This window comes from Cyanistes caeruleus, chromosome 3 (assembly GCF_971803275.1).
Source record: "Cyanistes caeruleus chromosome 3, bCyaCae1.hap1.1, whole genome shotgun sequence".
In the NCBI taxonomy this organism is placed as follows: domain Eukaryota; kingdom Metazoa; phylum Chordata; class Aves; order Passeriformes; family Paridae; genus Cyanistes; species Cyanistes caeruleus.
Genome location: NC_141703.1, coordinates 11,199,456 through 11,213,137, shown reverse-complemented (window position 1 = coordinate 11,213,137; position 13,682 = coordinate 11,199,456). Strand labels below are relative to the sequence as shown.

At 41.0% G+C, this 13,682-nt stretch overlaps 1 protein-coding gene across 1 annotated transcript; it reads right to left on the bottom strand.

Moving 5' to 3' along the window:
* Positions 1 to 1,574: 1,574 nt before the first annotated feature.
* Positions 1,575 to 10,850, bottom strand: TASL (TLR adaptor interacting with endolysosomal SLC15A4). The gene is made up of 2 exons (XM_023918521.2): positions 10,585 to 10,850; positions 1,575 to 3,753 (listed from the first exon to the last, which is right to left on the bottom strand). Exon 2 carries the CDS (start codon positions 3,744 to 3,746, stop codon positions 2,871 to 2,873), a length of 876 nt encoding a protein of 291 aa, XP_023774289.1. The 5' UTR covers positions 3,747 to 3,753; positions 10,585 to 10,850; the 3' UTR covers positions 1,575 to 2,870.
* Positions 10,851 to 13,682: the final 2,832 nt, after the last annotated feature.

Genomic DNA, 13,682 nt, shown 5'->3' with positions numbered 1-13,682 from the left:
TTGACAAGCTCCTGTCAAGAAATGATGTGCCCCTGACTAAAAATTAGTTGTTTCAAAGAGCTACTAAAAAATTGAGATCTCTCTCTTTAAATACTTGACCCTGAGGCAGAAGAGGAGGTGGGGGAGAGAGAGAGAAGGAGAGAGAATATAAGATAATCACTTTAGATAACAACCTGAGTCATGGTAATAGCAGCCTAATTGCCATCCAACTGCTTTCAGCAGGAAACAGGCACACCTAGAGAGGCACCTGTGCAGAGCAAGATTAGGTTTTAATGGGAGAAGGACAGAGACATAAATGCACTTTCATCATGGGTATGGTGGAAAGTAAAAAAAAAAAAAGTTGTTTATGTAGAAACTGCCTGAAATCCAAGAGCTGCTTCAGGTAGTGGGATGTGGTTGGTATGTAATTCATGTGAGAAACAGGCACATTACAGGGCTCAAAGTGAAATGGGCATTTATATTTAGGCAGAGAAAAGAAAATAATTGTATGTGGGGAAGAAGTTGGCTGATGCTGTCTTTCCAGAATAAATCAGCTTTTGCAATGGTTATGATTTTTTTATAAAATAAAATTTGTATTGTCAATCTGACAATACAAAATAAGATCTTTCCTTGAAAGCCAGTATGATTGCAGTAAATGATTTGCTTGGAAGAAAACTTCCTGAGAGTGGAATGGTTTGTAGTTGATAGATAAGTGCCCTTCATAAGCATGAGCCTGATTTGTACATTTATTTGTTGTTCACTGCTGCTCTCTGAGCACTGCCCTGGCTCTGTCTGCAGCCCCCTGGCACAGCAGCTGTGGGAGGTTTCTGCTCACTGGGTTTGGCAGAGCTCTTGGCCCCTGTTGTGCAGCTGCCCTCCCTCTTCCTGCTGCGGTTCTGAGAAAGAGGACATGGTCACCAGGTGCTGCCCACGCGTCTGGGGGGAAATGAAGAGTGGGATTTCTGAGGAAGAGACCATAAAATGCTGTTTTGTTTGTGCAGGACGAGGTGTGGGGAGAGCTGAGTGCAAGAATCGATTGTGTCCTCTGATGAAGGAGTCAGATCTTTAAGCAAGGGTATTGATTTACGCATTCAACTCTGCAAGTTGCTTTCCGCTACATCTCTTGCAACTGAACTCAGTGATGTGAATGTCAATAGGCATGAACAAAAGCCTTGTGTTTTGAAAAACCTGAATCTATATCTGCTGGATACAAAAACTGTTACATTTCCATGCTTTTGCTCTCCTCTGAAAGTCATTTTCCAGGTTGTTGGTAATGGATGCCGCATGCAGAATGTATGTGTGTGCCTATGCATTAACATGATTGTTATTTTCCCATAAAAATAGTCTTTTCTTTTTGTATTTGCAAATAGCATTTTATCACAGTCTAGAAATATTGCATGCCAGAAATTAGCTGTCTTGAATTGCTGAATACTAATATTTGGGTAGGCTGTTATGGCAACAGAGGTATGCCCTCTGGATTTAAGCATCACAGGTTCTCATGGCAACTTTCTTTTTGTATACCTGCACATGCAGGAAAATATGCTGAGCTATCCCAGTAATCTGTGGAAAAAGAGCAGCACCAGAATAAACTGACATGCTTATCACCTTACATTTATTTTTAAAATATACATAAAAACCTGCCTTAAATAAAATACATAAATAAATAAATCAGAGAGAAAAAGCACACAAAGGCCAAAACAAAACTGTGGAAACAATAACATGAAATCATTTTATGAATACTTAGAATAAATTAGTATTTATGTTATACTGATACTCAGAACTTCAACCAATGATGGATTGGCATTGTCAATCAATTGGCATTATACATTATGAACATTATACATTGCCATGAGGCAGCTTTGGTTCGTTGTTTTTTTTTTCTTTTTTTTTTAACTTGGTGAAATCTTACAAAATAGGACCCTCTATCAGAAATACATGAAGCTCAAATGATCTTGACCTGTGATACAACAATCCTAACAAGTGTTCAGCCATGGTGTCAAATGCTCTATTTCAGCTTTTCTTCTTCATTCCAGGGCCCTGTTCATATTAATCCAATGGACTTTGGAGTAGCCCTGCTTCTTCAATGTGCAATTTTCATAACAAAGATTAATTCCTCTTCTCCCTCTATAATTGCTGCTGTCCCTGCATGACCCCTTCACCCTGTCAGGTGTGTGAGCACCTGGCAAAGGTGGTGTTTGTGATCACAGGACCCCAGTGCTCATTGTGGGTCAGTGCAAAGCACACAGGTTTACACACACTCTGGGGGATGCTGTCTGTTTGGAAACAGAGCTTGTGCTTCACAAAAAGGGATGGTGACTCTTGAACAGGAGGGCACCAATTAAATTAGGGTTAGGATAGAAAGAGCTGTAAAGTGTCTATCCCTTAATATCTTTAAGAACAAATTCTAAAACCTTCTGTGAAGGATGTCCTAAGTAAAGCCCTTAAGGCCAGGAAGATGAACTGGATGACACCCTAAAATCTGTATTTCTGTGGCTGTGCCATCACTGTGCTTGCTTGTCCTTACACGAGTGTAAGCCTGCACAAGCAGACCCAGAAGTAGGATGGCAGATGCCAGAGAGAGGAAAGTTGAAATTATACATTAAGTATGCGAGAAACAAAGTGAACACCTGAGCACTTGGACGAGTTCATATGCTCTTAGTCATTTTTCTGTGAAACTTTTTTAATGTCTGAGGTTCATTACAAACACTTAAAAGAAAATAGAAAAACCTACTGGTCCACAATAGGAGCTGCACAGCACAGGAGTACAGGGAGTTTTACTTATTTAATATGTACTGAAAGGTTTTATTTAAGTGGTGGATAATGCATTTTTATTAAGCAGAAAGTATCTTAAACTAAAAACTGACTTTGAAGAACATAAAAACATTCAAACACTAAGCATTGATGTGACTATATTGGGAAATATGCAGAGTAGGTGTGCTCATTTCTGAGGAAATCTTCCCACTGGCTATTTGTAAGAAGCGGCTAATGACAATGTCTTTGGCCTTGACAGTCTCCATGTTCCTCTCCCGTGATATCTGCATGCTGATTTGATCCACGTTCGTCATGATCAGCTCGGAGGCCAGGATCTGGGTGGGGGATGCCCTGTTTGCTGTGCTGTCCATGATGTACTGCTTGTACAGCTCCACCAGCTTCTGCTCGAGGTAGTCGTTCAGGGCGGAGTCGGAGAGGGGCTGCTGGTGGGGCCCCAGGCTGGCCAGCCGCCAGCACGAGGAGTGGCCGTGGGGCGGCCTGCAGATGGTGTCACCTGTGGGGACAGCCTTCACAGACTCCATGGCAGGAGGAATCTCTGAGGACTCCAAGAAGGGGCCTATGCCACTGTCACAAGCAAAATCTGTGGTGACGGAGCTGATTGGCACCACGTAGTCCCCAGCTATATGCAAATCGTTGTAGTTCTTGCAAATGCTCTTGCAGGAAGGTGGGACCAGGTAGGTGACTTTTTTTGTCAGCTCCTCACAAATGTCTGAAGCTGGAGGGGGCTGCCCTGTGGGTGTTGGGTGCTGGACAGGTTGGGGGAGATTATCCTTCTGCCTTCTGCTGTGCTTGCTACCTCTAGAGCAGACTGAGGAAATGCACTTGCCAGCAGATCTGCATCTCTGAAGGAGGCTTTTCCCTTGTGCTTCACCTGTGGAAGAGTAATTAATGGACCTCATTTCATACACCCCTTCATCAGGCAAACTCTTGTAGAGCGCAGGGTTCAGGTCTTGGCAAAGGTAGGTAATTCTGTGAAGGTAACCTTCCGACAGCATCCTTCTCCTAGGGAAAGGAACCACCAGCAGACACAAAAATGATAAGAAATTAATTACAAAAAGTTCATTTTAAACTCACTAAGCTGTGATTACACTCGCCAGTTACTAGCTGAAAAGAGATGTCTCCTATTTGGACATGAAGAAGAGTGTCTCTGCCTTACTAGGGGACTTGAGTCAGTGAGTGAAGGTATCAGCCATTCTCCCTGCCATGCTGAATCTCACCAAAGCACATTCTGTATGACATAATAAATAGCAAATCCAATGCATCCAATGGCAAGTGAATTGTGGAGAGAGGGACAAGAAGTTTTTTGTTGTGGAATAGCTGTTGTAATTTACACTTAAATACTTCTAATTTTGCCCTGGAGTTCATTAAGCCAGGGGTTCCCCCTTTCTCATATGCTTTTATGAAGCCTGGGGTTTCCCCCTTTTTCTTATATGATTTAAAGCATCTTTTGTTTTGTGTGGTTTGTCAGCTGCCTCTGAACTATGATGATTTGAGATTCATATTGAGAGTATCACCCCTTCTGCTCCAGATGAATCAACAACTGTAGGTGCGGTTCCTTTTTCATTAAAAAAATCTCAGACCATTAAATTTGCACTTTGCACTTCTGCATTGCAATCAGGATGGAATTAACTGTCTCTACCTTTCATTACACGAAAATGTCAGTGGAAAAAGCAAAACTTTTTGGAGGCATGATTCATCTGGCCTCATTTAGACACCTAAATCAAAATGAAATGAATTGTGCCCTAGATTTGCTTATCACTCTCCAGTTGCTATAAAAGGATCTTAAACTAGATCCTAGATATAGATATCTGCAGGGTACTTTTGAAGAGACAGATTTCAGTGCAATGCATAGGAAAGTGCACATTTCAGAAGTACTCCAGCTCACTCTTTCACTGTGGGATTAGTCGTACCACAGCTCTGGAATCAGTTTTCATTGCATTTCTGCAAAGGCACAGTTGGGCTCCAGCAGTCACTAACTCTCTCCACTCTCAGAGCAGGCAGCTCAGACCCAAAAGCTGCACAGAAATGTTAGTAACAAAAGACAGGATTTGCCAGCAAGGATACACATGCTGCACACCAGTAAATGTTCTGCCCAAACTTTAGCAGCTCCACTACCAAAAGAATTGTTTAAAATCCACCTCGGTCTTTTTTTTTTTTTTTCTTCAGCAGATGTCAAGGATACAATCAATGGGAAAGATGTCCTAAAGAAATTGTTTGGTCCAGCAAAAGGAAAGTAGATTTAAAGTAAAAATAAATTTAAATTAAAATTATTAAAGTAATTTTTTTTCCTAATATACTACAAATGGTCTTCTCCAAGAGGGAAGGTACTCTCATTTCTTGGTAAATTTTTCATGTGTCACAGTTGCAAGTGCAAAATGTTGCACTAATAATTGTTGGCTAAATCCTGTCTAAGCATGGAGACAGAATTTGCACAGATGTTAGGGAGGAGACAGTGTGAGAAAATACTTTCCCTGGGGGGGAGGCAATCACTTCCACACCATGAAGAAGGTTGAAGAGAAAGTTGAAGAGAAAATAACCTTCTTTCTGGCAGAAATACTAGTGGGAATTAGATGTGTCCAAACACTTGCTTTGGTGACCCTGGATTCTCTTTGTTGCTGCCAGTTGTGTGAGATTTCCCACAGGCACTAACATGTAATTAAAAGTGACCTATTTACCCAGAAGGGGGAAAAATCATGTTTGGGGATTGGAAGTCCTTGCAGTTCGCTGCTGTTGTCTTGCTTTGGCTTTTAGCTGTAATTAAGGTGCCCCCACAGAAATCTTAGTCAAATGCTAGAGCTGCTCAGGTTATCACCTCTCTCTTCTGCTTCTGTTCCCCACTTTTGAAAAGGCTGTTCCCTTCTCCCCACCATCCATGGCCCAGATGTCTTTATTGAAAAGTCACCAGTAACTGTGGCTAGCTTGAATCCAGAACTATAATGCATTTATTCATACGTTATTTTTAATGTGGATTTGGAGAAATGAAGTGTAAATGTAACATATGGCCTGTCCACTGCTCAACCAACATAGGCAAAGGCAGCTGTGTTCAGGTAGCATGTGACACTTTGGTCTTTGCTGCTCCCCAGATGTGAGCTGTTTCTGCCATAGGGTGCTACATGAGAGAAATGAAACCGTTGGTTTCATTTCTTTGCACTGCATTCTGCTGTGCTTATTTTAAGAGGGAGCATGATGAGACAGGAGTGGAAACAAAAGAATTGGCAAATTGAAAAATATTAGGGTCTCTTTATGCTCAGAGTTGTGTGTTCTGCTGAATGAGTTACAAGATTACCCTTTGAAGCTGGCAAAGGCTGCCACACTGATCTGGCTCTTCCCAGCTCTGTGAGGAAATCTGACTGAAGTTTTGATAGGCAGTGCTGAGAGCATGAATGCAAAAGGGAGGTACATATATCTCATGCTGCTTGTCCTAGAACACAATATAATATATACCTCTGTCAAGTTATTATCCCATCACTGCAACAGTCATGCAACTGTGGCACCTTTAATTTTTGAATTTTAAATCTGATAAGGATTCATTATTCTTAATGGAAACAGATAAGTTTTCATTAATTCTGCTTTCTTATGCCTCCTCTCTTAATCCCCTCTCTGTGCCACAGAGGATACACATATATACACATATACACAGGATTCCCAGGGCAAAAAGATTATATCTAATGTCTTTCAATATTTGGGTTTCATGCTCCTTAGATCCAGATTTCACTTACATCTGCCTGAAAATAATTGTGTAACTGTTCGTTGCACAAGGAAAACCAGTCCTTGTTTTACAGTTCTGATCTGATACACTTTGCATGTAAGGTGAACCAAAAGAATTTTCCTTGTGTTGCTACTGCCCTGGCAATGGTCACTGACTACATTCTGTCTAAGCCTAGTGGAGATAGAGGGAGAAGACTGCCTGGTTTACTGTCTTTTCTATCGGACATAGCCTTTATTACAGTCAGATGATCCTAAAATCTATGTCTTGCTCAAGGTTTTTGTTCAGATCTTCAGCACAAGAAAAGCCTGAAGGCAGGATGAATGTTTAAGGTCATATGGAGAATCCAGGGGTATTACAAGTGTGTGACAGCAAAATTGGTAGGTTGTAATGCTTGTAGACAGTGCCAGTGTTTGCATAAAGACCTCAGATTCCAGTCTGAGAGCAGGAAAACAGAGTGGGAGTTCTTGGCTCAGGATAAGAAAACACTTACGAAAACCTGAGAAGTGTGCACAAAGAGGTATGATAAATTGTGTCTTGTTCAAAAACTTAAGCAAAATGAAAAGCTGCTAGTGAGAATGGGAAGAACATGGTGCCAGCTGTGATCACAGCTCAGTGGGGAAAGGGACATTCTTCTGCCTTGCAAAAGGAAGGGATGGAAACTCACAGAAGAGACAAGATTGTGTTGGATATGCCTGGCTTTCAGATCCCTGGCCAGGACTCTGAATGGCATTAAAGTTGTGCTGGGGGGATTGGAGCTCAACTCTTATCACAGGGTATACCTTGAGTTCTAGCTGATTTACTAGATGGGATCCCAGAGGACAGTCTCCCTGTCTCGAGGGAACTCAAATCCTATGGATCTGTCTGCAGTATTTTTTCCCTGTTTTAAAAGACATTTTTCCAGTTTGTGGAGATACAGACAGATCCCCTCTGTGAGCTGAGGGACCCACCTCAGATTGCCAGACACACATGCAAGAGCCCTGGCAAGCAGGATAGTCTGTAGAGCAAGCTTTTGCTTATTGAAGGACCCATATCTCACCTTCCCCTGGGGCTAGTGTGGAACAGCTCCCAAGCAGCCTCAGCGCAGCCAGCATGGGGAAACCAGGACAGTCAAGGAGGTAATATAATGAGCTGTGCACATGGGCAAATAGAGCCTCTCCTTAGTGCCTGAAACCTACAGGTCTTTGGTATCTGAACCTCATTTGGCTTGGGTAAAGGTAATGCTGATCACACCAAACTGTGTGATGAGATGGACACATTTTACAGGGAGACCTGCACAGGCTGGAAAGTGGGCCAGCAATAACAGCATCAGGTGTAACAAAGGCAAGTGGCAGCTCCTGCACTGGCTGACACAACCAAAGAGCCCAGCACAGGAATTGTGTGCCTGGTGCTCCACATGGTGACCCTGAGCCAGCAGAGCAGGGCTGCAGCAATGAGGAAAAGCAGATCCTGGGCTGCACCCACGGGAGCACGGCTGGCTGAGATAGAGATGGGATCCTCATACTCAGCAGGTGTCAGGCTGCCCCTGGAGCATCCTGTTCTGCTCCCAGAAAATTCAAAAAATATGTGGACAGACTGGAGAGGGTCCAATGGAGAACCAAGAAGATTATCAAAGGGCTGGAAAAGCTGCCTTGTCAGGAAAGTTTGAAGGAGTTATGAATCTTCTCCCTGAAGAAAAGAAGACCAAGGGAGGGGGACAGCTCAACATAGTGTTCCAGTATCTGCAGCTGCAAAGAAGACAGAAGCTCTCTCTTGACAAACAGCCACATGAAGGAGACAAGGTGGCAATGAGCACAATTGGAATAGAATCACAGAGCCACATTGGCTGCAAAAGGCCTCTGAGATCATTAAATTCAACCCTTAATCCAGCAGCACCATGTTCAATGTTAAACCATGATCCCAAGTGCCACATCCACATGTTTTTTGAATGCTCCCAGGAATAAGAGGGAAGAGGTTTCGTATCAATACAAGAAGATGAATTTTTACAGTGAGAATAATCAATGATTGGAACCTCCCAGGAGACGTGGTGGAGTCCCCTTCGCTGGATGTTTTCAAGATGGGATTGGACAAGGTTCTACATAATCTTGTCTAGGCTTCCTTTCCCATGAAAAGTTGGACCAGATGATATTTTGAGGTCCTTTCTGATTTATGCTGCTCTCTAACTATGATTCTACAATAACAGTGGCTGCTGTTTGATGTAGGAGTGGTTCACTTTGCCCACAGCAGAGGAGAAGATGAAGAGCCAGGGGGTGGTTTTGCACAAGCATTCGAATGCTGCCCACCACGTGTCACTTCCTCTCCCTGATGCTGCTGCTGCTCTGGAAGACCTGGGGCCCACAGAGCTGCACCATGAGGCTCTTTCAGCAGTCATTATGGGCTAAACAACTCTTGCCCCCTCACCACAGCTCTCTTCACTCTGATCTTTTGGTCTTCCCACAGTAGAAAACATAATATCTTCTTTATTCACATGTCAGCAGTTGAGGAGATGCAGAAATGCTGGAGTACCTCACCCATGGGGGAATGTGGGCTGGTTCAAGGGGAGCAAGTAGGTTTGAGAGAATAATTATCCAATACATCAAGAGTACGAGGGAATCTGCTGGAAGGACAGGCTAAAGAAAGCAGCAGAGGAGACATCTTCCCCGAGAAATCTGCTATACTTTTGAATGCTCTTATTATACAAATGACTACCAATTTTTGATCATGCTAAATGGATGGCAATGAGTTTCAGGAGCATTCAGCTTTTTTAATTTAGAAACAAATACATTCTCAGTGTATTTTTGAATGCTGTTGTGTCTTTGGGTTGGGGGGGGGGGACATGCTTCCATAAAAATATAATGAAAACCGTGGGTTGGTAAATATAGCTTCTTGACCTCTTAAAGTTTTCCACCCAAGTTTGTTTTATCATTTCAAGTTCCTTGAAACTTCATACAAACCAAGCCTGGTTTATCATTTTCCATACTTTTCTTCATCATCTATTCCTATACAAAGTTGGTTTAGGACCCCATCAGTCTGGTTGGATAGCATTTTATATCTCATATCCACAGCTGTAAACAACAGCATGAAATCTGAGGCAGAAAAGAATCAGGATCCACATTCATAAGGCAGACTTGGCTACGTAATATTTCTACCCTGTGCTTTTATCATTTTCTTCCTGGGGTGGAAATCATTTCATGTCTCTGCATGTCTGTGTTAATTTTTAATGATCTTTTAGCTGTTATGACTGTACTACATGTACTGCAACATTTTGAATCTAAGCATTTGAAGTAAAGAGGCAATAAATCCATGTGAACTCTTACGGAAGAGAATACACTTTCTAGAAAGGAAAGAATAAATGGTGAAGCAAGAAAGACAGAAAAGGCTGAAGATGCTTTCCAGAAGGAGTGAAGGAAATGGTCCCCAAAAAGGCATTGAAATATTAGTCACATTTGCTGTAAAGCATAAAAAAGAGGGGAAAGGATGCATGTTATGCATGTATACCCTAACTATGAATTTGCAGCAAACCCGGAAATTCACTGAGAACTGGAAAGATACAATCATAAACTTTCTTTGTTTATAATTTTTAACATCATCGTGTTTTCAAAGAAGTCTCATCTTTCTTTTTATGTACTTTTTCTTTTAATATAATGTCCATATTAATCTATTTTGGTGCTTATTTTTATTTGTAATCTACAAATAGAGTACTCCAGTTGGAGGACATTACTTTGACAGTACAGCAACCTGAACAGAAATTTCAATAACAATATCTTAATTATGATCACAGCAACACAGATAGTAAGGCTCACTTTAAAAATATTCTGAAAAACCTGTTGAGGCTAATTTTATGAAACTTTAGAAGTATGAGAGGAAAAATTTTGTTTTCATTTTGAAGTCTCATTGCAACCACAGGTTGGTCATGGTAGTGAAGATGGCACCTTAGAAATGTTCTCATCACTTCTTAAGGCAACAGAAAGTGTCTGTGGACAGAAGCTGAGACTCTGCAAACACATGTGCATTCAAAACAGAAAAAGTGCATCCTTATTTCACCAGCTATCAGCTGTGGTGACACTCAAACAGAACCAAGCCACTCTGATAAGCAAGGACAACATTTTCATACATTTATACAATGTGCAATATATTTTAGTTCTTACCTCCAAAGATACAGCAGCTGACCAGGCACAGAAAAATTGATGTCTTCTAACTAGTTTGAAGCTTCCTGTGAGTTTGTCCTACCCCAAAATGCAATGTTCTGGTTTTATTTCCTTTTTAATTACTCTTCTAAGATAACATCTGTTTTACTTCTAATCCTCTGTGGCAAAGAAGTGTAGAAAGAAAGTCCCTTAGGAGATGAGGGTGTTTTATAACTGACTGAACTGCAACACGCTGAACTTGCTTCCTCTTTTATGTCCAAATGAAACCTCACTGTGAAACTGTGCTCTGTTAAAATAGATGATTGCAACACACTCAGTCCAGGCAGACGGACTGTTGTAAGAACAAAAGCCCTGGCTAGTCAAACACTCAGAACAATCTTAGAGGAAACTGTTTGGCAGCTTGCAGTGCACCCCACTTCAGCCCTCACTCTCCTTTTAGCTGGCATGGTGAGGGTTCTTGGCATGTCGAAACTATCACGCCAAATAGGCTGGAAGAGTGAGGTGCCAAAGCAGAAATGCATTGCACAGCAGCCCTACTTTGTTGTCTGCAGACCCTTGTACATATAATTTTCCACCAAGTAGCACAGCACAGCACAGCTGCTTTCTCAGGTTTTGCTTTGGCCAACTTGGCAACACTTGTCAGGACAAAAGTTAGACCTGAAAGTTAGGCCTCATCTGTTTTAGCACTCAGTTCCACACCCAGGAAGTTTGTCTTAGTAGGGGCAGTCGATGAAAATATTTGGGGCAAGCAGGAATTCATCCACCAAGTGTGAGGTGTGCAAAACACTGAATATGGCTTTGAGATTGGTGATGGAGTATTCCTTGAGGGTGGAAGACAAATAATGTTTGAAACACATAACTGGACTGTTTGAATTGATCCCAATAGGACATACAGAATTTGCTTTAAAAGGCATCATACTGCATCCATTCATTGCAAGAGAAATATATTAGAAATATATTTTAATTCTCAGTGAATTTTAACTTCCTCATTCCATGAGGAAGTACCATGTGTTTTTCTCAGAAGCCTCAAACTCTGCCACCCAGAAACAATACTTCTATTAATTTCATTTTCCTAAATACTCACTATGATGAATGTTCAGTATTCATGAATATATATGAATATAATAGTCCCAATATATGATGGGACTATTTGACTAATATCAAAGACTTCTTCCAAAATCTTCTTAGACATAGGCATGAAAAAAGTGAAAGTGTCAGTCTGTCCCTACCTACACATTTGTAGCTAATTCCTACAACAGTTTAACAAGTAATATTGTACCCAGTTACATGCCATGCTATGATGAACAGCATCTAAACATCACAAAAACTGGACAACATTGGCACTTTAATGCAAGCTTTGTCAGGTATCTTTGCTGTAAAAGTTCTCCCTGTGGAAACAGAGCTACTGTTGTAACAGACCAGCTCTTTTGTGCTTAATATTAACATTAATATTAACATGGTTGTAATTTTTTCTCTGATCTCTCATTTGTACTATGGACCAATCTCAGGCTTTGTCACATTTATACTGGCCCAGTACTTTTTGCCATGTTTCCTTACCTGGATCATCGAGGTAAGCAAGAAATATGTATGTATCGAGGGAAACAAGAAATAAATCTCTGTGAGGTTTTATCTCTTCTATAGATCCAGAGAGCTCTATATTCACAGAAACTTGACATTTCTAGTTAGACTATTGGAAAAAAAAATGGTAGTATAAAAAAAAACATTTCTGTAAAGGTCCTCAGAGAGTTTTCAAAATATTTTTTAGTGATCTAAATCCATGCAAAACTGGGAAGATACAAATGGACAGATATTTTTAAGTAAAAGTGCTTCTACTGCCAGAATAGCACAGCTATCCAGAACCACTCTAAAATCAATCTACTATCATAGATTTACCGAACTATGGATTTAAGATTTATCTTCAGGCACCTAGATTTGGATAAAATAAGTGACCTTTTGTTGTCATGCATGTGGAATGTTTTCAGTTCTCTAGAGGAACTCAAACCTTGTCTGCATTTCTGCACAGTAGCTTTGTTTTCCTATGGAAGGAAGATATAAAACCGTAATTTCTTGTCACTGAAATTTCACATTAACAGTCTAGGCTTTCAGGACACCCACTTATTCTAGTGACCTTTTCCACATTGACTCCTGACCTTGGAAAAGTTATCCTCATTTAACAAGCACCGTCCTATAGGAATTTTGCCATGTGTTTTATAAACTGCTCTGAGTGCAGCACTCTGAGGGCCAGGCCCAGATCTGAATGAGCAGGATATAACATAGCAGCACCTGACCCCTTCTGCAAAGATCCCCACGTGTGCTGTGCCCCCCATGCCCAGTGAAACAGACAAGAGAGAAGAAAGCTTCAGCACCTTAGGGAATCTTTCAGTCGGACTCTTCATCTGTAAATGTAGCTTAGATTGACTGAGGCCATGCCAAATTATTTTTGTCAGTGTAATTCACTACAGAAAGTCCAATGTATTTAGATTGTGTAACCCTATCCATCCTCGCCCCCAACAAAAAACCCAAACCATTTCAAATAAATTACTATGTTTCCTTCTTTACCTCATTATTCTACTCACAAGGAATTTCCTTGAGGAAATGGCTTTAATTTTGATCCTGAGTAGTTCTGATCCTTAGTTTTTTGTTATTTCAGTTCAAGAGTTTATCTTCAAGATAAATGTTGTTTGCCCTCCCTCTGTTTTTGTTGACCCCTGCTTAGCCTGGGCCTGTTTGGTCAGAGTGCAAAGGTCACTGCCTGTCATTTGCAGATGAAATGTTTATATTCTAGAAATGATAAATTGGGATCTTCTTCTAAGACAGTATTCCATAGCTTTTTCTTAAATTTCATAGCAGGAATAAGTGCATAGAATATATCAATTTTCCTGTACATATACTCAAGCAAGTACGTACACAGTAAGCTCTCTCTGGTTATCAAACTATTCTAGCTCTATTCTTATTTGGTATCCCTGCACCTTTAACCACGAATTTTGACATTTAAAAGGTTAAAGATACCACCTTAGGATTGCTACCTAGTTTATAAGTACTTTGTGCAATAGGACAAAGGGGATATTTTTAAGCCTTTTGATCTTTGGAAAGAAAGA